Source organism: Hyla sarda, chromosome 9 (assembly GCF_029499605.1).
Source record: "Hyla sarda isolate aHylSar1 chromosome 9, aHylSar1.hap1, whole genome shotgun sequence".
NCBI classification, from domain to species: domain Eukaryota; kingdom Metazoa; phylum Chordata; class Amphibia; order Anura; family Hylidae; genus Hyla; species Hyla sarda.
This window is the reverse complement of record NC_079197.1, coordinates 6233968-6258792: the sequence shown is the minus strand read 5'-3', so window position 1 is coordinate 6258792 and position 24825 is coordinate 6233968. Positions and strand designations below refer to the sequence as shown.

Here is a 24825-nt window from a genome sequence, read left to right as displayed (position 1 = left end):
ACCATGCCTCCTCCCATAGACTTGCATTGAGGGGATGTGACATGACGTCACAAGGGGCGTGGCCGTGATGTCACAACCCCCGCACCCAGCGTTCGGAATGCTGGGGCAGTGGAATAAATTTCTTAAACTCTGTAGTTGGAGTTAAAAACTGATGTTAGGGGAAAATTACCTGAAAAGGTCATGTGATGGAGCTGCTTTGCATATTCCATCTTCCCAGAATGCCCAGTGGAGTGCTAATGGCCTTTGAAGCTCCTCACACCAGTAATAGTGATCTCCTCAAGGAAAAAGGTTACTCCCTTTACAAAAGCACAAAGGTGTGTAATGCTGCCTACATTTCACATGAATCCTTTGGCTTTGGGTGGGGAGTCTGATCACTGCACCTGGTTATCTCATTAGGCTGCTGCTGGAGATCACCCGGGTGAACACAGACTCACAAGTGAATTGGTGTTAGTTCATACCATGCAGTTATGATGTGATCAGGAGATGCCATGAGGAGAAAGTTATTGACCTATTGAGGTGCTTTGTGAAGATCTGACATCTTTGTTTACATGTTGAATTGTTAGGAATTAATGCACAATTGCTGTAAACTCTACATTGTGCCATGATTTGGGCAGAATTGCAGCAAAAAACAGAAAAAAGCAATGTGTGAATACAGCCTCAGGAGAGCAGCAGTATACAGCTAGAGCTGAAGGGGAGGTGTATAACTACTATACAAACTGATCCCATAAAAATAGCAGCAGTATACAGGTAGAGCTGGAGGGAAGGTGTGTAAATACTATATATACTGATCCTACAGAAACAGCAGCAGCGGTATACAGATAGAACTGAAGGAGAGGTGTATAACTACTATATCTCCTGATCCCATAAAAATAGCAGCAGTATACAGATAGAGCTGGAGGGAAGGTGTGTAACTACTATATATACTGATCCTACAGAGACAGCAGCAGCGGTATACAGATAGAGCTGAAGGAGAGGTGTATAACTACTATATATCCTGATCCTATAGAGAAATAACAGCAACAGTATACAGATAGAGCTGGAGGGGAGGTGTATAACTACTATATATACTGATCCTACAGAGATAGCAGCAGCAGTATACAGATAGAGCAGGAGAGGAGGTGTATAACTACTATTTATCCTGATAATATAGAGAAATTACAGCAGCAGTATACAGATAGAGCTAGGATCAGGTAGGTGATGTTGTCATCTTTTGGTCCACAGGAAGTGAGAGTCTGACCTCCAGTTTAAACCATTAGGTACTGGAAGATTTGGAGAGTCAGGAATGTGATCACATGAGCAAATCAGAGTAATGAAATGCATAGATACAGATGTGCTGGAATAGAACAGATAGCACTGTAGGACTAGTGATGTTGAATGTGAAGGATATGGGCAAAAGAAAAACTGCATTCATTAACTTCAGTGTAAATTTAAAGGGAACCTGTGACGTTAAATGTGAAGCCCCATCTTAAAGGGGTACTCCGCTGCTCAGCGTTTGGAACAAACTGTTCCGAATGCTGGAGCAGGCGCCGGGAGCTTGTGATGTCAGAGCCCCGCCCCCTAATGCCGTCACATCCCGCCCCCTCAATGCAAGTCTATGGGAGGGGGCGTGACGGATGTCACGCCCCCTCCCATAGACTTGCATTGAGGGGGCGTTACATCATGAGGGGGCGGGGCTATGATGCCAAGTGCTCCCGGCGCCGACTCCAGCGATCGGAACAGTTTGTTCCAAACGCTGAGCAGCGGAGTACCCCTTTAATTATCAGTGTGACAGGGTCCAGTCAGCTGTGCTCTTCTAATTCTGGAGAACCCCTTTACGGAGCTTCAGTTTCACTCTATTGAAATGATAAATTTGGAAATGAAGTGGATTGTGGGAGTTCAGGTGACAGGTTCAGTTGGAGTTCACAGAGGATAGCTTCAGACTGGTAGAGTGCATTTAGATCACTGAAGGAAGGGGGCGCTATCACGATGCCTCAAAGAAGAGACGAAACATGAATGCAGCTATGGGTGTGAAAGGATAAGATATAACTCAAAATCTACAAAAAACAACTACAGAACAAAGGATAGTAAGATATTTTACAGTTACATTTGAAGAATCACATATTAATAGAACAGTGGTTTCCAACCTGCGGACCTCCAGATGTTGCAAAACTACAACTCCCAGCATGCCCGGACAGCCGTTGGCTGTCCGGGCATGCTGAGAGTTGTAGTTTTGCAACATCTGGAGGCCCGCAGGTTGGAGACCACTGGACTAGAATGACTTTATGTGGGATTCGTGCAATGTTTGGTTGTGTTATCTCCTGTTCATAAATATAGATAAGAGAAGCTATGGAGGACGGTGATGAGAAGGTGGATGATGAAATATGTATAAGGTGATGACAGTCCCCGGAGGAAACAGATGGGCCAGATAATACGACAGATAATATCAGTTGTCAGGACATAAAACATTGTACAAGAGTGCATAACAGAGCAATATTATAGTAGTTATATTCCTGTATATAGGAGCAGTATTACAGTAGTTATATTCTTGTATATAGGCGGTAGTATTATAGTAGTTATATTCCTGTATATAGGAACAGTATTATAGTAGTTATATTCTTGTATATAGGAGGCAGTATTATAGTAGTTATATTCTTGTATATAGGAGCAGTATTATAGTAGTTATATTCCTGTATATAGGAGCAGTATTACAGTAGTTATATTCTTGTATATAGGCGGTAGTATTATAGTAGTTATATTCCTGTATATAGGAGCAGTATTATAGTAGTTATATTCCTGTATATAGGAGCAGTATTATAGTAGTTATATTCTTGTACATAGGAGCAGTATTATAGTAGTTATATTCTTGTATATAGGAGCAGTATTATAGTAGATATATTCTTGTATATAGGAGCAGTATTATAGTAGTTATATTCTTGTATATAGGAGCAGTATTATAGTAGTTATATTCTTGTATATAGGAGCAGTATTATAGTAGTTATATTCTTGTATATAGGAGCAGTATTATAGTAGTTATATTCTTGTATATAGAAGCAGTATTATAGTAGTTATATTCTTATACATAGGAGCAGTATTATAGTAGTTATACTCTTGTATATAGGAGCAGTATTATAGTAGTTATATTCCTGTATATAGGAGCAGTATTATAGTAGTTATATTCTTGTATATAGGAGCAGTATTATAGTAGTTATATTCTTGTATATAGGAGCAGTATTATAGTAGTTATATTCTTGTGCATAGGGGCATTATTTGGCAGTATTAAGATCACTTGACCTTATATAGGAACTCCTGGCATTGGGCCCTCAGGCTCCTTGAAGTAACGTTGGGGTAATTTACAATCACACAGAGATTTTGAGATAAAACGTCTGTCTTGTCGCTGCTACAAAGCTGTTCTCTGTATAACAGAACAACAAGCTTCTTGTATTAATTTACCCCTCCTTAGCTACAATGACGTTTCTATACTGTGCTGTAATCGCGCATTTTACAAACCACTAGACAGACAAGACACTGATTGCCGACGATTCGGGACAGTGGAGACCGCAAACTCGCCAGAATGCGAATAATTAACCAAAATTCCAACTGCAACATCATAAGAAATTTCGGAATTAGTCTTATTTTTAGATCAAATAGAGAAAAACAAGTTAGAATATTCAGGTTATAGAATGAAAAGGAATGGACCACCCGCGATGGCCTCCTCCGCCTCCAACATCTGCACAATATACTAGAAAACTAGTCGGTGAAGTAGTTGGTGCAATATGAGCTTCCTGAATCTCAGCAGATCACTGGGGATCCCAAATCCAGGGACCCTTTTTATACCCTTTTAATACCAATAAGATTAGGTAATAATAAGCTTCATATTATTGGGGTTATGCAGGATTAGCAAGAAAAAAAATGGCTGCTTTTCTTCTTTAACAGCGCCACCACTTTCCACAGGTTTTGCATGGTACTGCAAATCAGCTCCATTCACTGTAATAGAAGAGGGAACCCCTAGGCTATGTTCCCACGCCAGAATTTCCCTGCAGAATTCCGTATGGAGATTCGGCAGCAGCAGAGTCCCATTGATTTCAATGGGATTCTGCTGCGCTGTGCACATAGCAGAATTTTTGCGCTGGAAACATCTGATGCGCGAATTCAAATTCCGGTGTCCACAGAAAGAATAGACATGTCCATTCTTTCTGCGGATTCTGCACGGAATACATTGGCGTCTATGACACGGCGCATTCCCAAGCGGTCTTAGCGTCTGAAGATTTTCTGTGCGGACATTCTGACGTGTAAACAAAGCCTTAGGGTGCGTTCACATGAGCGTATTTGCTGCAGAAAATCTGGAACAGATTTTTGCTACCATTGACTTCAATGGGTCAGCAGAAAATCTGCAATGGAGGCAAATTTGCAGATTTTCCTTCGGACCCATTAAAGTCAATGGTAGAAAAATCTGCTGCGAATTTTCTGCAGCAAATACACTGCAGAAAGTCCGGAGGTAATCCGCTTGTGTGAGCGAGCCCTAAGGCTGCGTTCAGATGGAATTTCCATGCGGAATACCGACGGGCTTTCCGCCGGAATTTACTGTACATTCACTTCGGTGTGATTCCGCTGTCCCATTAACACGGTGGAATTTACGCAGCCCGAAATTCCGCTTTCCGCAAAAACTATAAGACCAGTCTTATATTTTGCATAATTCCACGGCGGTATCCCAATGGGGCTTGAATGTCTGATAACACAGAAATTGTGCCGAAATTCCGTCGGAATTCTGCAGTTATGTTCAGCAAGCTTTTCTGAACGTTATTTGAGGGAATTACGAAAACGCTGTTGAAAATGGCCTAAGACCTGTGTTTTCCAACCAGTGTGCCTCCAGCTGTTGCAAAACTACAGCTCCCAGCATGCCCGGACAGCCGTTGGCTGTCCGGGCAGGCTGGGAGTTGTAGTTTTGCAACAGCTGGAGGCATTCTGGTTGGGAAACCCTGCCATAGACAGTTGAGGCGCTATTTCTGTAGAAATCCACTACCTACCTATCCTTTGGATGTGTTTTGGACAGTTCGAGGCTCTTGAGTCATATGACCTGCGAAAAAGTCACTTTAAACAAGACGGATGTGACAGATCAGATGCTTAACACCTCAGTATCACTGAATATTTCACCTAGGATATCTATAAAAAGAAAAAGAGCTAATATAGGACAGTGAGCAGCTCAGCCAGGATGTAAGTATGGTTACAATGGAGCAAAGAGAAGTAATGCTGATACATAGTATACATAGTGTACAGGCGGCCATCACAGACATATATGTTACCCCTAATACTTAACGCTCCACCAATTAAAAAAGAAAAAGAGAAAAGAAAAAAAAAAAGAAAAAAATTAAGAAAAAAAATAAAGAATGTATACTCATCCATCAAAACAATTGGGTTAAAAGCAGACCCCAAACTTATTAGGCAGCTGAAAATATGAGTTTGCGTCAGAATCTTACCTGAACTTGCCTCCTGAAGAGGTTTGTAAAGTTTCGGCCACAAGGGATCTCAGTTCCTCTGAATTTACAGTTCACTGCCTGTTGCTAGGTTTAGTTTGTCTCTAGACAGAAGACATAAGAAGTCTGGGCAGGGCTTAGCTGGTGCTATGTGCAGGGGAGAGTCTGAGCTGTGTGCAGGCAAGCTGAGCCTGTCTGCCTCCTCTAGAGGTTCCTCAATATGTTTAAAAGGTATTAAAGCTGTTCTCTCACCTTTGACCACCCACATAGTTCTGGGCAACTATGTAGATTATAATTATTAGCAGCAGCAGCAGCAGCAGTAGTTCACTGCTTAGACCAGAGCTGCTTTTGTGATATAACCTCTTCCTTCTTTTCCCTCACTTTAGCTTGTCATCATCATCATCATCAGTTCAGAACAGAGCAGCTTATATGATATTACCCCTTGCTTGCTGTGATGCTTTTTTCAGTTTTTGGCCCACACAACACCCTGCAAAGCTAGTAAATCAATAACCCCCTTCTCCCTGCCACATGACATCTACAGCATTGTTCTGTAAATCAACCCCCAGCACAGTCTGTTCAGCCCAGTGCACATTCCCCAAATCTATATTAGTGGCATAGGAAAGAAGAGTAGGTGCTGTCCTCTGATTGGCCAAAGAAGGGAAAGGAAGTCCAGGTGTGAGTAGTACTGGCAAATAGCCCAGCTCTAGTCCCGCCTACTTAAGTGGAGAGAATGAAAAATAGCTGAAAATCATGGACGGGAATCTAAGGGTGCTCTTACATGCGGCACTACCAGCCACAGCTGCTGCATGAGATCTTTTATTGCAGGCGGCATCTGGAAAATTAAAGACCACACACGGACACCACGGCTGGTACTTCTGTGTATAAGGGTATGTTCAGTGGAATTCCTCATGGACATTCCGCTGCAGCAGAGTCACACTGATTTCAAAGGGATTCTGCTGCACTGTTCACACAGCACAATTTCTGCACGGTGGAATTTCGTGTCTACTGTTTTTGCGCATTTTGCTCATACATGAATTGCCGTCTATAAGGCAGCACATTTTCGAGCGGTTCTAGTGCCCGCCGAATTATTTAAATGTGTAGAATTTACGCACATGTTTTCCAGGCGGACATTCTGCACATTTTCCAAGCGTGTGAACACATGAATATGCTATGGGATTACCTGTGGATTTTTGTTCGTGAAACCCCCAGCAAGTACGAAACATGGGAACACACCCCAAGGGTACATTTGCACAAACCGTATCTGCCGCAGAATTTACCACTATCTTTTAGGATCCCACCTATTCACATGGACACTCAGTTGGCTAGGTGTGCATGTATTTTGAATGAAAACGTGTTTTAAAAAAAGCCGCTGCCAGCCTCCTCTGGTGGTATCTCATCTCTCTCATCACAAAAGTATTAAATAGTTGAATTGCAACGTGCCTTATACTTCTCTCTCTTGACATTGCATAAAAAGGGAAAGTTGGGAGGCCCCCGCACACATCAGTCAGTCAGCCAGTCGGAGGCTTCAGTCGACACTTTTCTAATGCATATGTCCAGCCTCATCCTGTTATCTAATATATATTGGAAATAAACCAAAAAAGGGAGGAAAAAAAGCAAATTGGACATAATGTCGCCAAACTCCAAAAATGGGCTGGATAAAATTATTGGCACCCTTTCAAAATTGTGGAAAAATAAGATTGTTTCAAGCCTGTGATATTCCTTTATACTCACCTGGGGCAAGTAACAGGTGTGGGCAATATAAAAATCACACCTGAAAGCAGATAAAAAGGAGAGAAGTTCACTTAGTCTTTGCATTGTGTGTCTGTGTGTGCCAGCTCACCTCATGGAGTCTGTTTCTGACCGTTTGAGTGGACACATGCACATTTGTGGCCTGCTGGAGGTCATTTTGCAGGGCTCCTCCTTGCACAAAGGCAGAGGTAGCGGTCCTGCTGCTGGGTTGTTGCCCTCCTACGGCCTCCTCCACTTCTCCTGATGTACTGGCCTGTCTCCTGGTAGCACCTCCATGCTCTGGACACTACGCTGACAGACACAGCAAACCTTCTTGCCACAACTCGCATTGATGTGCCATCCTGGATGAGCTGCACTACCTGAGCCATTTGTATGGGTTGAAGACTCCGTCTCATGCTACCACTGGAGCGAAAGCACCGCCAGCATTCAAAAGTGACCAAAACATCAGCCGGGAAGCATAGGAACTAAGAAGTGGTCTGTGGTCACCACCTGCAGAACCACTCCTTTATTGGGGGTGTCTTGTTAATTGCCTATAATTTCCACCTGTTGTCTGTTCCATTTGCACAACAGCATGTGAAATTGATGAGGATGAGGCTGGCCATATAACAGATAATAACAGATGTTTTTTGTGAACATCCGTTTCCCATAGACTTCAATGTTAAATTTTAACGGACGTTATCTCACCTTTATGATACCAGGAACAAAAATTAATGTATGCACCGTCTTTTGTGCCGGCAAAAATAGCGGAGATTAGTAAAAACGGACAAACCTGATGCAAAAGGATGGTCAAAAAATCCCTTTGACATGAATGGGATTTTTCGACGGCCGTTTTCAGGACTATTTGACGGGAGTAATAACGGAGGATTTGTACAGGATGATACCTTTAGGGTGAAAGGGGCCTCATCCTGTTATCTAATATATATGGCTAGCCGCAGTCCATCAGAGCAGATACACTCAGATAGCAGCACTGTGATGTCGCCTGCGGTGCAAATTAACAAATAATTCATTACAAAAGAAGTAAAAAGAAACACAATGGACACTATGCATAATGTATGATGGACTGAAGGTCTGCCGCCTAAAAACTGGTCTGGATAAGGAGGTTTATTTTTATTTTTATTTTTTATTAAGGGGGGGAGAGTTTTACAGTACACAAATAAATTCATATGTATACACATAGAAGTATACAGTATATAGACATATGACCACACAGGAGTCCTTAGTCCTTCCTCTGCAGACCAGGGCGGGTCTCGAGGTAGGAGCCACGTTCTGCACCTGTCTCTTTGCTTACACCAGTGTTTCCCAACCAGGGTGCCTCCAGCTGTTGCAAAACTACAACTCCCAGCATGCCCGCATGCTGGGAGTTGTAGTTTTGCAACAGCTGGAGGCACCCTAGTTGGGAAACACTGACTCACACTGCTGCAAGAGATCTTCCTCATACAATCTATTTATACAGTGTGCATTTTAGGACATCGAGTAGGTAAGGAAGTAAAAAGACCCGCGCTTCAGGTGCTGTTCAAAGTTCCATGGGGTGAATGAATATTCAAATGCAGGTATCTCATTTAAAGTTCCATTTGGCACTGTGTTTATTTAAGAAATCACCAATGACGCGTTTTGGAGGTAGAACCCTCCTTCCTCAGATTGGCCAGATAGGCCAATCTGAGGAAGGAGGGTTCTACCTCCGAAACGCGTCATTGGTGATTTCTTTTTACTTCCTTACCTTCTCCACTGAACAGGATCAGATTCTCCATCCCTGTGACCCTTTGGGCTTTCCCAGGCTTTGACTAACTCCCCCCCACCCCCCCCCCCCCCAGGGGTGATAAGCGCTGAAATTCTACCAATAGGCGAGCGGCCAACCGAAAGGCTGGTACAGTCCACCCCCTACCCCTCCTGGTACCTTGGGTAATACACAAGGCGCGGTCCTTCTCTTTTCTTTTTCTCACCAGGTACATTTTAGGACATCGTCAGTCGTCAGCTGTAACTCCGTCCCGCGTCAGGCAGAACAGCGTCCTGACTCCTCCCTCGGACCAATCTCCGTCAGGGGTCAGCCGCAACTCCTTCCTTTCTCATCCAAAACTCCCTCATCTGAAACTCTGTCATCCCTCAGACGAAAAACTTTCCTGCCCTGTAGCAGAGCCGAGTCAGTGTCGGCTCTCTGCTACGCGAGTTCTGCTGTGCATGCTATTCTGTGTCTGCTCTGCTATACGGGTTCTGCTCTACACGTTATTCAGTGTCGGCTCTCTGCTATACGGGTTCTGCTGTACGTGCTATTCAGTGTCTGCTCTGCTATGCCGACTCTGTAGTACATGTAGTGTCTGTAGTACACGTGCAAGTTTAACAGTTTCGACTCTGCTATACATGCTGTGCAGCGTCGGCTTTGCTATGCGGCAGGAAGCTGCGTCTGAGGGAGATTCGAGGGATGACAGCGTTTTGGACAAGGGAGTTTCGGATGAGGGAGGAGGGAGTTGTGGCTGACGACTGACAGCAATTGGTCCGAGGGAGGAGGCGGGATGCTGTTTCGCCTGACGCGGGGCGGAGTTACGGCTGTCGACTGACGATGTCCTAAAATGAACGCCGTATATTTATGTCCTATAACAATATTAATGAGTTATCAGCAATTTCCATAACATTTTGACAACACCTTGTGACTTTACCATGATACTTTTGAGAACTGAGGCAAAATACCAAGAATTTGCTACAATATTCAGAAAATTGCACAAAACCAGTGATAATCCTGTGATATAGGAAGACACATACCACTTCCTGTAGATTCACTGTGCTGTGTACTGAGGGTTTGTACTAGCAGTAGGTGGTGACAATAATAGAACAGCATGTGGGGCGGTAACTTAATGGCATGTAGGTTGCGGCATTAAATGAATTCTATGCTAATTGATACAATTTTGTACATGGAATAGGTGACATATCATTGATATAGTTAATTGTTAACTAAACAGTAGCATTGATTGTACTGTAGATAGCAGCATTGATTGTACTGTAGATAGCAGCATTGATTGTACTGTAGATAGCAGCATTGATTGTACTGTAGATAGCAGCATTGATTGTACTGTAGATAGCAGCATTGATTGTACTGTAGATAGCAGGATTAAATTATATTGCCAGGGGTGAAAATTCACAAATAAAGCTAAGGCTGGGTTCACACCACATATTTGAAATACAGTTCCCATATCAGGTTTTTGATGAAAAACTAATTCCTAAAATTCGTACTAAACTCTATCAAAACGTGTGTACAAATTTTAATCCGTATACGGTTAAAAACAGTATACTGTTTGAAAAATGATGTCAGATTGCATCCATTTATTAAGAAAAAAATGTATACATTTTTAACTTTTCATTCCAATATGAATAAAGCTTCACTTGTTTGATTGAAATTCCAAGAAAAAACTGTTTAAAGTCAAAAACCGTATCATGAAAACCGCATGGAACCCTACGCACATACAGTTCTGTACGGTTCCCATTGACTTCCATGTAAAAGAAAAAAAAAAAGTATACGTTTCAATATGGTTTTTCACCCGGACCAAAAACAGTGGTAGGCTACAGTTTTAGGTATGGGGAAAAAAAACTGACAAAACTGTACGAGATGCAAAATGGACACAACCTGATGCATCTTTTGGCATATGGTTTTCAATGGAGAGTCAATGCATACGGTTTTCAATATGGTTCCGTACGATTTTCAAATTGAAAACGTTCATGAACCCAAGACAAATAATGACCTAAAAAAGCAACACAACAGAAAATTCAGGCAGGGCCAGCTCTGCTTATAGGCAAAATAGGCAGCTGCCTAGAGCGCCCTCTTGATGGGGGCGCTCTGCCTGTTGCAAGTAAGTTAGACAACCAGCAACTGAACCACTCGCTCAACCAGCGGCATGAGGAGGAGTTTTGTTACAGTGTCACCCCAGTAGTAAGCAAATTACATGAAGAGGGGGCTTGTTACAGTGTGTCACCCCAGTAATAAGCGGGGGCGGACCAATGGGCGGAGTCAAGGGGGCAGCAAAATTAGCTTTTGCCTAAAATCTTTGCACCGGCCCTGAATTCAGGTATAAGTGGAGGTTCATAATATTCACCAATTTACACTGCCATACAACTCCTCTATACTACTCCAATATGGTGCTCAATGAATACTCCACAGACCATTTTCAATCACTGAATGACGTGTGTTACCAGTGTCTATTTATTATGTAGTTTTCACACATCACAATTAATGCCGCCACCCACTGTGCATGTAATGTCACCCTCTCCCAGTACAAAATATGTTGCTACCTATATACACTTCAATTAATGCTGCCACCCATGGCTAGTAAAACCCAGTCTGCCATACACCCCACTGTGATTGATGTCACGTCACCTCATCCACCCTCCGTACAAAGTACAATTACAGCACAATGAATCTACAGGAATCTACAAGAAAGTGATTGAACGCTGGGAGTCTGATACATGGGCCCCCATAAGTGTCAGCAGGGGCGTACCTAGAGCATTTGGCACCCGGGGAAGACCCTTTGTTTGGCATCCCCCCTGCCTTAATTACACCCCTTCTCCCCCTCTTAATGACACCCCTTCCCTCCCCCATTAATTACACCCCGTCCCTCCCTCCCCCCCTTAATTAGACTCCCTCCCCCTTCCCCTCCCTTAATGACACCCCCTCCCTCCCCCTTAATTACACCCTCTCCTTCCCCCCTTAATTACACCCCCTCCCCCCTCAATTACACCCCCTCCCTCCCCCCTTAATTAAACCCCCTCCCTTCCCCCCCTTAATTACACCCCCTCCCTTCCCCCTTAATTACACCCCCTCCCTTCCCCCCCTTAATTACACCCCTTTCTCCCCCCCTTAATTACACCCCCCTCCTCCCCCCCTTAATTACACCCCCTTCCTCCCCCTTTAATTACACCCCCATCCCCCCGTAATTACACCACCTCCCTCCGCCCTTAATTACACCCCCTCCCTTCCCCCCCTTAATTACACCCCCTTCCTCCCCCCTTAATTACACCACCTTCCCCCCCTTAATTACACCCCCTCCCTCCCCTCTTAATTACACCCCTCCCTTCCCCCCCTTAATTACACCCCCTTCCTCCCCCCCTTAATTACACCCCCTCCCTCCCCCCCTTAATTACACCTCCTCCCTTCACATAGAATTATTTACTTACTTAATTATTTACGACCACTGGTGATGGATCCTTCCGCTCCTTTAAAAGATCTGTGAAGGAGGCGTCAGCTGCCGCAACACTCCTCCCCCTGCTGCTCTGACAGAGACTCAGTCATGGCACCCCCCTGATGAGTGGCACCCGGGGAATGCCCCCCCCCCCCCCCCCCTGGTACGCAATTGACACTTATCTCCTGCATGTGAATGGGGATCCCCAATATAGTCAATAAGAAGTGATGGAAACTCTCACTCAGTTGTCTGTCACGTCCCATTCATACATTACAAGAGTGTCAATAGACCCCCCCCCGTGGTGATGGAGGAGGCACTACACAGCTGTGGTAGGAGAGTGTTACCGCCTGTTCACACACTGCAGTTCTCTAGCGGTTCTCACTGTATTTTTGCTAAATATTCTACCAAAAAACAAAAAAGCAGCAATGTGTAAATACGACCTAACAATGATTATTATTATTTATAATCTCCAAAATACAGACATGCACACAGCTAAACATATACAGCAGTGTTTCCCAACCAGGGTGCCTCCAGACAACGGCTGTCCGGGCATGCTGGGAGTTGTAGTTTTGCCACAGCTGGAGGCACCCTGATTGGGAAAAAACGATATACAATGAAACCTCTTTGAGCAGACCATCTAAAATTGCACTGATAAATTGTATGTACTGTATATTACATCAATATGTTTTGTCTGATCTGTTTATATTTCTTTAATTTTTTTTTTTTTCCTTCTTATTTCTTTATAGTAATTCCATGTACTATACTTGGACAAATATAAGCTTGAGCTTCATAACTCGCAACAGTTTTTTTTTTTAAATATATATATATACAGCAACAGAAGAATACAGCAGCACACTGCCAGCACAAGGATATAGGTGAAACATGAACATGCAGATAAAACATGGAGACTATACAGCTATGGTGTAATAGATGCAAATGTGAAACTATGAGATAGTGAGGCACTTAGCTCGCAAATTTGTCTCCGCCGGCAGTCAAATAGCTTGGACCGTCCCACCGCGATAAGGTGGCCTCATTGGGACGGACCTTACACTGTGAATATGCCTCTGTGTGAACAGTTCAGTAAGCATGGCAGGGTCTGGAACATCCAAGACACCTTATATACACCTGATAGAGGTGGGTGGGGTGCAAGGCCAACATGGAGGTAGCCCCTCCCCGTATGTGCAATACAGACAAAGAATAAGTCAGCCTGCACTTTAGTTGTCTATATATATATATATATATATATCTCAACTGGCTCCAGAAAGTTAAACAGATTTGTAAATTACTTCTATTAAAAAATCTTAATCCTTTCAGTACTTATGAGCTGCTGAAGTTAAGGTTGTTCTTTTCTGTCTAAGTGTTCGTTGATGACACGTGTCTCGGGAACCAGTTTAGAAGCAAATCCCCATAGCAAACCTCTTCTAAACTGGGCGGTTCCCGAGACACGTGTCATCAGAGAGCAGTTAGACAGAAAATAACAACCTTAACTTCAGAAGCTCATAAGTACTGAAAGGATTAAGATTTTTTTAATAGAAGTAATTTACAAATCTGTTTAACTTTCTGAAGCCAGTTGATATATAAAAAAAAAAGTTTTTTCCTGGAATACCCCTTTAATTTGTTGACAGCTGTGTCTGTCTATTCTTTTTTATTTTTATTTTTTACAAACCTTGTTTAACAAGTTTGTGTTTTATAATATATATAAAAAAAAATCTATAAAATACTATTGAAAGAAAAAAAAATTGCACTGAAAAATTCACTAGGGGTGGTCTTCTCAGAGAAGATGGGCACAAGTATAATGTATGGTGGGCTACAAATGTGCCACACGAAATCTGGTCTGGGTGAGGGGTGGGTGTTTGGGGGAGGTATCACAGTACACACAGAAATACACATAGAAGTATACAGTATATACAATCCTTCCTCTGCAGACCAGGGTGGGTCTCTGGGCCACGTTCTGCACCTGTCTCTTTGCTTACTCTGCTGCAGGAGATCTTCCCGGTACAATCTACTTATCTCCTATCACAATATTAATGGGTTATCAGCAATAGCCATAGAATTGTAACAACACCTTGTGACTTTACCAGGGTCTTTTTTGTGAGTTTAAAGGGGTACTCCCCTGGAAAACATTTTTTTTTTTTTTTATTCAACTGGTGCCAGAAAGTTAAACAGATTTGTAAATTACTTTTATATAAAAATCTTAAAGGGGTACACCGGTGAAAAATATTTTTATTCAGTCAACTGGTGGAAGAAAGTTAAAAAGATTTGTAAATCACTTCTATTAAAAAAAATCTTTACCCTTCCATTGATAAGTATGATAAGCTGATAAGTACTGGAAGCATTAAACGGTTACTCCGGTGGAAAACTTTTTTTTTTTTTTTTTAATGAACTGGTGCCCAAAAGTTAAACAGATTTGTAAATTACTTTTATATAAAAATCTTAAAGGGGTACTCCGGTGGAAAACATTTTTTTAAATCAACTGGTGCCAGAAAGTTAAACAGATTTGTAAATTACTTCTATTAAAAAAATCTTAATCCTTCCAGTACTTTTTAGCAGCTACAAATGAAATTATTTTCTTTTTGAATTTCTTTTTTTGTCTTGTCCACAGTGCTCTCTGCTGACACCTGATGCCCGTATCAGGAAATGTCCAGAGCAGGAGAAAATCCCCATAGCAAACCTATGCTGCTCTAGACAGTTCCTGACACGGACAGAGATGTCAGCAGAGAGCAATGTGGACAAGACAAAAAATAAATTAAAAAAGAATAGAATTTCCTCTGCAGCACACAGCTGCTAATAAGTACTGAAAGGATTAAGATTTTTAAATAGAAGTAATTTACAAATATGTTTAACTTCTGGCACCAGTTCATTTAAAATAAAAAATAAAAACGTTTTCCACCGGAGTACCCCTTTAATGCTTCCAGTACTTATCAGCTGCTGTATGCTTCACAGGAAGTTCTTTTCTTTTTGAATTTCCTTTCTGTCTGACCAGAGTGCTCTCTGCTGACACCTCTGTCTATTTTAGGAACTGTCCAGAGTGGGAGCAAATCCCCATAGAAAACCTCTCCTGCTCTGGACAGTTCCTAAAATGGACAGAGGTGTCAGCAGAGAGCACTGTGGTCAGACAGAAAGGAAATTCAAAAAGAAAAGAACTTCCTGTGGAGCATACAGCAGCTGATAAGTACTGGAAGGATTAAGATGTTTAAATAGAAGTCACTTACAAATCTGTTTAACTTTCTGGCACCAGTTGATTTAAAAAAATAATGTTTTCCAGTGGAGTACCCCTTTAAATCCTATAGTTATTGTAAAAAGTGTATAAAACCAGTGATAACACTGATAGGAGGACAAATCCTGAATTTCCTGCTGTGTCCCCCTTGGACCTGAGGTTCACACCCTGTAGGGGGCACATATGACAGGTAAACAACCCTGTAGGGTCCAGGGCAGAGTTTTCCAACCAGGGTGCCTCCAGCTGTTGCAAAACTACAACTCACAGCATGCCCGGACAGCCAACGGCTGTCCGGGCATGCTGGGAGTTGTAGTTTTACAACAGCTGGAGGCACCCTGGGTGGGAAACATTGGTCCAGGGGGTACACAGCAGTCAGCACCTGTCACGGTTTTATCACAGGTGTCCACTTTTCACTACAGGGCTCCATATACACGAATGGGAAGCGACAGAAAGAGCCGAGTGCCAGTCTCCATCCTATGACTGTGGCGCATGTGTGATACAAGTATGAGCGGACGCCATTCTGATAAATACGGGGCTGTAGTGTTCCCGCTGATCAAGCATGCGTGCCGTTTCCTGTGCTGTGTACTGCGGGTTTGCGCAAGCAGTGGAAGGCGACATTAACAGAACAGTATGTAGGTGGTGGCTTAAATAAGCTTTATGTAAATTGCAGCAAATTTTGTACCTGGAATAGTTGACATAACATTGATATGTAGATAAAGTTAATTGTCAACTAAATAGCAGCATTAATTGTACCATAGATAGCAGCATTGGTAGTACATAGCATAAGAGGGGTACTCCGGTGCAAAACAATGTTTTTTAAATCAACTGGTGGCAGAAAATTAAACATATTTGTAAATTACTTCTATTAAAAAAATCTTAATAATTCCAGTACTTATCAGCTGCTGTATGTTCCACAGGAAGTTGTGTAGTTCTTTCCAGACTGACCATAGTGCTCTCTGCTGCCACCTCTGTCCATGTCAGGAACTGTCCAGAGTACAAGCAAATCCCCATAGCAAACCTCTCCTGCTCTGGACAGTTCCTGACATGGACAGAGGTGTCAGCAGAGAGAACTATGGTCAGATTGGAAAGAACTACACAACTTCCTGTGGAGCATACAGCAGCTGATAAGTACTGGAAGGATTAAGATTTTTTTTCATAGAAGGAATTTACAAATCTGTTTAAGTTTCTGGCACCAGTTGATTTATAAAAATATATATATATATATATATATATATATATATATTTTTTTTTTTTTTTTTCCACTGGAGTACCCCTTTAAAGAGGTTCACACAGCGTTAGTGATTCCGTCAGATGTATCCGGTGGCGGGATGCCGGTATATACTGTACAGCCGCTGCTCTCCGTTACAGTATACGTTTTTGGTGGTATGCTGACGGATATATCTGATGGAAGTCAACGCAGTGTGATATGTGTATTGTGTGTGATAATACAACTTGGCCCCATTCACTTCAATGAAACTGAGCTGCAGTGCCACACACAACCAGAGGACAGGGGTGGCGCTGTTTTTTGAAGAAACCAGCTCTGTTTTTCTAATCCTGGATAACCCCTTAAATTGTACACAAAATGGACATAGACTACTTAAAAATTGTCTAGGGAATATTTGTGTTTATTTATATGTTATAATACTGTGCGATTTGCTTCCATAACCTCCATTTTCATGCACATTACCCACACCCAGAAGTGCTGTAGAGCAAGTCTTTTTATTTTACTATTGTCTATGACCTTTCCCAGCATTCCATGCGGCCAGAGACAATAGGTCATAAGTCACATGGTCTCCAGGGGTTGTGAGTGGGTGGACAGCAGGGTGAAAGGGATTTACTGAAGTAATGGTATCCACCCACCCACTGCAGCATAGCCACGCCCCCTGGAGACCATGTGACTTATGACATATTGTCTCTGGGTCCATGGAATGCTGGGAAAGGTCAAAGACAACAGTAAAATAAAAAGACTTGCACTACAGCACTTCCGGGTGTGAGTCCTGTGCATGAAAATGGGACAAAGCGCCGCCTGGAGGAAAAAACTGTGTATTACACTATATTTAAATTTGGCATCAGGGGTTAAAATTCTAAAGAAATACTGTAATATCTCTTTAAGACTGCGATGGACTGTAGCTTTGGGAGTACTTGGCTGAAGTTTGTTTGATTAGGGGGTATTAGGATTAGAGAGGATGGGAAAGAAGGTGTACATGTGTGCAAGCTGCTATTTGTATGGTATATGTTCTCTGTGCTGTATACTGGATGTATATTATCATGATGTTCAAGTTGCTATTTGTATGGTGTGTATATATATATATATATATATATATATAAATATGCTCTGTGTGTTGTATACTGTATGTACTGTATATTAATGTGCATGTTGTTATTTGTATGGTGTATATCTTGTATATGCTCTTTGTGTTGTAGACTGTATGTATATTAATATGATGTGCATGTTGCTATTTGTATGGTGTATGTATATGCACTGTGTGTTGTATATTGATATGGTGTATGTTATGTATATGATCTGTGTGTTGTATACTGTATGTATATTGATATGGTGTATGTTATGTATATGCACTGTGTGTTGTATACTGTGTATAGTGATATGGTGTATGTTATGTATATGTACTGTGTGTTGTATACTGTATGTATATTGATATGGTGTGTGTTATGTATATGCACTGTGTGTTGTATACTGTATGTATATTGATATGGTGTATGTTATGTATATGTACTGTGTGTTGTATACTGTATGTATATTGTTATGGTGTATGTTATGTATATGCTGTGTGTTGTATACTGTATGTATATTGATATGGTGTATGTTATGTATATGTACTGTGTGTTGTATACTGTATGTATATTGATATGGTGTGTGTTATGTATATGCACTGTGTGTTGTATATTGATATGGTGTATGTTATGTATATGATCTGTGTGTTGTATACTGTATGTATATTGATATGGTGTATGTTATATATATGCACAGTGTGTTGTATACTGTATGTATATGATCTGTGTGTTGTATATTGATGTATGTTATGTATATGCACTGTGTGTTGTATATTGATGTATGTTATGTATATGCACTGTGTGTTGTATACTGTGTATAGTGATATGGTGTATGTTATGTATATGTACTGTGTGTTGTATACTGTATGTATATTGATATGGTGTATGTTATGTATATGCACTATGTGTTGTATACTGTATGTATAGTGATATGGTGTATGTTATGTATATGCACTATGTGTTGTATACATTATGTATATTTATATGGTGTATGTTATGTATATGCACTGTGTGTTGTATACTGTATGTATATTGATATGGTGTATGTTATGTATATGTACTGTGTGTTGTATACTGTATGTATATTGATATGGTGTATGTTATGTATATGTACTGTGTGTTGTATACTGTATGTATATTGATATGGTGTGTGTTATGTATATGCACTGTGTGTTGTATACTGTATGTATAGTGATATGGTGTATGTTATGTATATGTACTGTGTGTTGTATACTGTATGTATATTGATATGGTGTGTGTTATGTATATGCACTGTGTGTTGTGTACTGTATGTATCTTGATATGGTGTATGTTATGTATATGCACTGTGTGTATACTGTATGTATATTGATATGGTGTATGTTATGTATATGCACTGTGTTGTGTACTGTATGTATATTGATATGGTGTATGTTATGTATATGCTGTGTGTTGTGTACTGTATGTATATTGATATGGTGTATGTTATGTATATGCACTGTGTGTATACTGTATGTATATTGATATGGTGTATGTTATGTATATGCACTGTGTGTTGTATATTGATGTATTTTATGTATATGTGCTGTGTGTTGTATACTGTATGTATATTGTTATGGTGTATGTTATGTATATGTACTGTGTGTTGTGTACTGTATGTATATTGATATGGTGTATGTTATGTATATGTACTGTGTGTTGTATACTGTATGCATATTGATATGGTGTATGTTATGTATATGCACTGTGTGTTGTATACTGTATGTATATTGATATGGTGTATGTTATGTATATGATCTGTGTGTTGTATACTGTATGCATATTGATATGGTGTATGTTATGTATATGCACTGTGTGTTGTATACTGTATGTATAGTGATATGGTGTATGTTATGTATATGCACTGTGTGTTGTATACTGTATGTATATTGATATGGTGTATGTTATGTATATGCACTGTGTGTATACTGTATGTATATTGATATGGTGTATGTTATGTATATGCACTGTGTTGTATACTGTATGTATATTGATATGGTGTATGTTATGTATATGCACTGTGTATTGTATACTGTATGTATATTGATATGGTGTATGTTATGTATATGATCTGTGTGTTGTATATTGATATGGTGTATGTTATGTATATGCACTGTGTGTTGTATACTGTATGTATATTTATATGGTGTATGTTATGTATATGCACTGTGTATTGTATACTGTATGTATATTGATATGGTGTATGTTATGTATATGCACTGTGTGTTGTATACTGTATGTATATTTATATGGTGTATGTTATGTATATGCACTGTGTATTGTATACTGTATGTATATTGATATGGTGTATGTTATGTATATGATCTGTGTGTTGTATATTGATATGGTGTATGTTATGTATATGCACTGTGTGTTGTATACTGTATGTATATTGATATGGTGTATGTTATGTATATGTACTGTGTGTTGTATACTGTATGTATATTGATATGGTGTATGTTATGTATATGATCTGTGTGTTGTACACTGTATGTATATTGATATGGTGTATTGTATATATATATGTACTGTGTGTTGTATACTGTATGTATATTGATATGGTGTATGTTATGTATATGATCTGTGTGTTGTATACTGTATGTATATTGATATGGTGTATGTTCTGTGTGTTGTATACTGTATGTATATTGATATGGTGTATGTTATGTATATGCACTGTGTTGTATACTGTATGTATATTGTTATGGTGTATGTTATGTATATGCTGTGTGTTGTATACTGTATGTATATTGATGTGGTGTATGTTATGTATATGCACTGTGTGTAGTATACTGTATGTATATTGATATGGTGTATGTTATGTATATGCACTGTGTTGTATACTGTATGTATATTGATATGGTGTATGTTATGTATATGCACTGTGTGTTGTAAACTGTATGTATAGTGATATGGTGTATGTTATGTATATGCACTGTGTGTTGTATACTGTATGTATATTGATATGGTGTATGTTATGTATATGCTCTGTGTGTTGTATACTGTATGTATATTGATATGATGTATGTTATGTATATGCACTGTGTTGTGTACTGTATGTATATTGATATGATGTATGTTATGTATATGCACTGTGTGTTGTATACTGTATGTATATTGATATGGTGTATGTTATGTATATGCTCTGTGTGTTGTATACTGTATGTATATTGATATGATGTATGTTATGTATATGCACTGTGTTGTGTACTGTATGTATATTGATATGATGTATGTTATGTATATGCACTGTGTTGTGTACTGTATGTATATTGATATGGTGTATGTTATGTATATGCTCTGTGTGTTGTATACTGTATGTATATTGATATGGTGTATGTTATGTATATGCTCTGTGTGTTGTGTACTGTATGTATATTGATATGATGTATGTTATGTATATGCACTGTGTGTTGTGTACTGTATGTATAGTGATATGGTGTATGTTATGTATATGCACTGTGTGTTGTATACTGTATGTATATTGATATGGTGTATGTTATGTATATGCACTGTGTGTTGTATACTGTATGTATAGTGATATGGTGTATGTTATGTATATGCACTGTGTGTTGTATACTGTATGTATATTGATATGGTGTATGTTATGTATATGCACTGTGTGTTGTGTACTGTATGTATATTGATATGGTGTATGTTATGTATATGCACTGTGTTGTGTACTGTATGTATATTGATATGGTGTATGTTATGTATATGCACTGTGTTGTGTACTGTATGTATATTGATATGGTGTATGTTATGTATATGCACTGTGTGTATACTGTATGTATAGTGATATGGTGTATGTTATGTATATGCACTATGTGTTGTATACTGTATGTATATTGATATGGTGTATGTTATGTATATGCACTGTGTTGTGTACTGTATGTATATTGATATGGTGTATGTTATGTATATGCACTGTGTGTATACTGTATGTATAGTGATATGGTGTATGTTATGTATATGCACTATGTGTTGTATACTGTATGTATATTGATATGGTGTATGTTATGTATATGCACTGTGTTGTGTACTGTATGTATATTGATATGGTGTATGTTATGTATATGCACTGTGTGTTGTATACTGTATGTATATTGACGTGCATGCTGTTTATCATTGTGTACGGTTTTGTGTCTTGTTTTTAGTACATATGGTGTGCATTGTCTTTGGTGACACCCTACACTCCTCCACCTTGTGCACCTTCCCACCCAATAGCCTGTAAGCCCCAGCCTGTCTGCTGCCTCCTCCTCCTCCCACCTCCTGCTCCTTGTAAGAGCTGAAGGGACCAGCCCGCTCACAGCTGTTAGAGATGGCCAAGAAGCTGCTGGCTGTTGTTCTACCCATTCTCCTCTGCCTCATTGGGGTGATAGGGATCCTGCTGCTGGCCCTGCCTGCAAAGGACATCAATGAACCCCCCAAATATAAGGTGAGTGAGAGCAATGACTGCATGACACAGCAGCTTGGAATTACATGGACATTCCTCATAGCAATGCTAAGTGTGTGTGAGTGGTGCTGATCTCCAGGAGGCAACATGTGACACAACCCCACAGCATATGGGAGCTCCCCTACAGGTATACGCAGACCCTAGATCAGTGTTTCCCAAGCAGGGTGCCTCCAGCTGTTGCAAAACTACAACTCCCAGCATGCCTTTGCATCAATGCATTGCATTTCTGTAACTGGGTCATGTGATCACCAGTCTGACAGAAAATTACAGTGCCTAATATGGTGTTTCCTAACCAGGGTGCCTCCAGCTGTTGTAAAACTACAACTCCCAGCATGCCCGGACAGCCGTTGGCTGTCCGGGCATGCTGTGAGTTGTAGTTTTGCAACAGCTGGAGGCACCCTGGTTGGAAAGCTCGGCCCTGGACCCTACAGGGTTGTTTACCTGTCATATGTGCCCCCTACAGGCTGCGAACCTCAGGCTGTCCGGGCATGCTGGGAATTGTAGCTTTGCAACAGCTGGAGGCACCCTGGTTGGAAAGCTCGGCCCTGGACCCTACAGGGTTGTTTACCTGTCATATGTGCCCCCTACAGGCTGCGAACCTCAGGCTGTCCGGGCATGCTGGGAGTTGTAGCTTTGCAACAGCTGGAGGCACCCTGGTTGGAAAGCTCGGCCCTGGACCCTACAGGGTTGTTTACCTGTCATATGTGCCCCCTACAGGCTGCGAACCTCAGGCTGTCCGGGCATGCTGGGAGTTGTAGCTTTGCAACAGCTGGAGGCTCCCTGGTTGGAAAGCTCTGCCCTGGACCCTACAAGGTTGTTTACCTGTCGTATGTGCACCCTACAGGGTGTGAACCTCAGGCCGAAGGCTGTCCAGGAATGCTGGGAGTTGTAGTTTTGCAAGAGCTGGAGGCACCCTGGTTGGGAAACACTGACCTAGAGATTATATGTATATATATATATATATATATATATATATATATATATATATATATATATATATATATATTATATAATATTCACCAAGCAGGAAGGGGACTACAGATTCCAGTATGGCCGGACCATAGGCAGCTGCATAGTGAAATATTAGCGCACCATCATGCTACAGGAATGTATTGAAGTTGCAGCCACCTACAACTTTGGCGCAATTTAGAAGACAGCAGAAATGCATGGATCTCATTCTACTCCAGCAACTTTAGCTATGTGCACCTGGCTGGACCCTAAGGAATCTACAACCCCCTTCCCCTTTAAAGGTTGGTTCAGTTTTGTATAAATGAAGCTGAATCATTGTATATGGCAGTGTTTCCCAACCAAGGTGCCTCCAGCTGTTGCAAAACTGCAAACTTTGCAGAACGGAATTTTGTCAAAATAGCAGAATTTCTGCCACATGAACATAGCCTTAAAGCAGAATAATACAGAACAATGTAAATAGTATACAACAATGGAAACAGTGTAGCAATATTGGTCATGTAGATCAGTGTTTTCCAACCAGGGTGCCTCCAGGCTACAGCTGTTGCAAAACTACAACTCCTAGCATGCCCGGACAGCCATTGGCTGTCCGGGCATGCTGGGAGTTGTAGTTTTGCAACAGCTGGAGGCACCCTGGTTGGGAAACACTGGTCTTTGGGCATGCTGGGAGTTGTAGTTTTGCAACAGCTGGAGGCACCCTGGTTGGGAAACACAGATATATGGAATAATTTGGTAAAGATATTAATTACCTGATGATTCAGCTTCATTTATACATTATATATTATTTATACATATATATATATATATATATATATATATATATATATATATATATATATATATATATGTCGTGGATTACATATAGATCGTGTGCTTAATTTATGTATTTTGTATGTTTTGTTGTTGCTGTCCAGGGCCTTCCTTTCATTTGCACTTTTATGACGTGACGTGCGCCCCATGATGAATTTTGGGCAGCAGCTGGTTAAATCCTGCTGTGCAAATATCTGCGCACGTGATAAATCCCTCCCCCTTTGTGTTTCCATTCATTACCATTTTTGAGATCTCTGCTTGCTGTCTGTGAATAGACATGCCCATCTTGTTTGTTTCTCACAGATTAGAGCTTTATCCAGTCCAGACAATGCTCTGTGAGGTGAAGAGTTCGGACTCCACACTAATGCAATGAAAGTTTATTGTAAGAGCTTCGGTGACCGTTCAGTCGTCGTTACAAATCATACAATAAATTACAATCCTACATAGCATGACCGTACAATATACAGCACAGGTTCCCTACACTATACCACATGCTGCACTAACATTCCGCTCTATCACTATGGTTATCGGAAAAAAAAAAAACCAATGCATTATAAGGGGTGTGGGGTATATGAGGGAGGGGGGACAGGGCCTAATTACTCAGCAAACACATCTTAGCCATATGTTTTTTACATAAGTGGTGGGAATATATTCTGGTGTGTATATATACATAGGGCTGTATTTACCCGATGGAGTCTAAAAGAG

The 24825-nt window shown here is 40.8% G+C and overlaps 1 protein-coding gene and 1 long non-coding RNA gene across 2 annotated transcripts in view; one reads left to right on the top strand and one right to left on the bottom strand.

Annotated features, from left to right (window-relative positions):
- Nucleotides 1-12660: 12660 nt before the first annotated feature.
- LOC130291466 (uncharacterized) overlaps nt 12661-24825 on the bottom strand; it is a 64862-nt gene continuing 52697 nt past the window's right edge. Inside the window, exon 4 of the long non-coding RNA XR_008847939.1 lies at nt 12661-12762. This is a non-coding gene — a long non-coding RNA (uncharacterized LOC130291466). The remainder of the gene's footprint in view (nt 12763-24825) is intronic.
- Nucleotides 22168-24825, top strand: part of ENTPD2 (ectonucleoside triphosphate diphosphohydrolase 2) — a 60359-nt gene continuing 57701 nt past the window's right edge. The window contains exon 1 of the mRNA XM_056540199.1: nt 22168-22326. Within this exon, the coding sequence (XP_056396174.1) occupies nt 22210-22326 (117 nt within the window). The 5' untranslated portion in view covers nt 22168-22209. The remainder of the gene's footprint in view (nt 22327-24825) is intronic.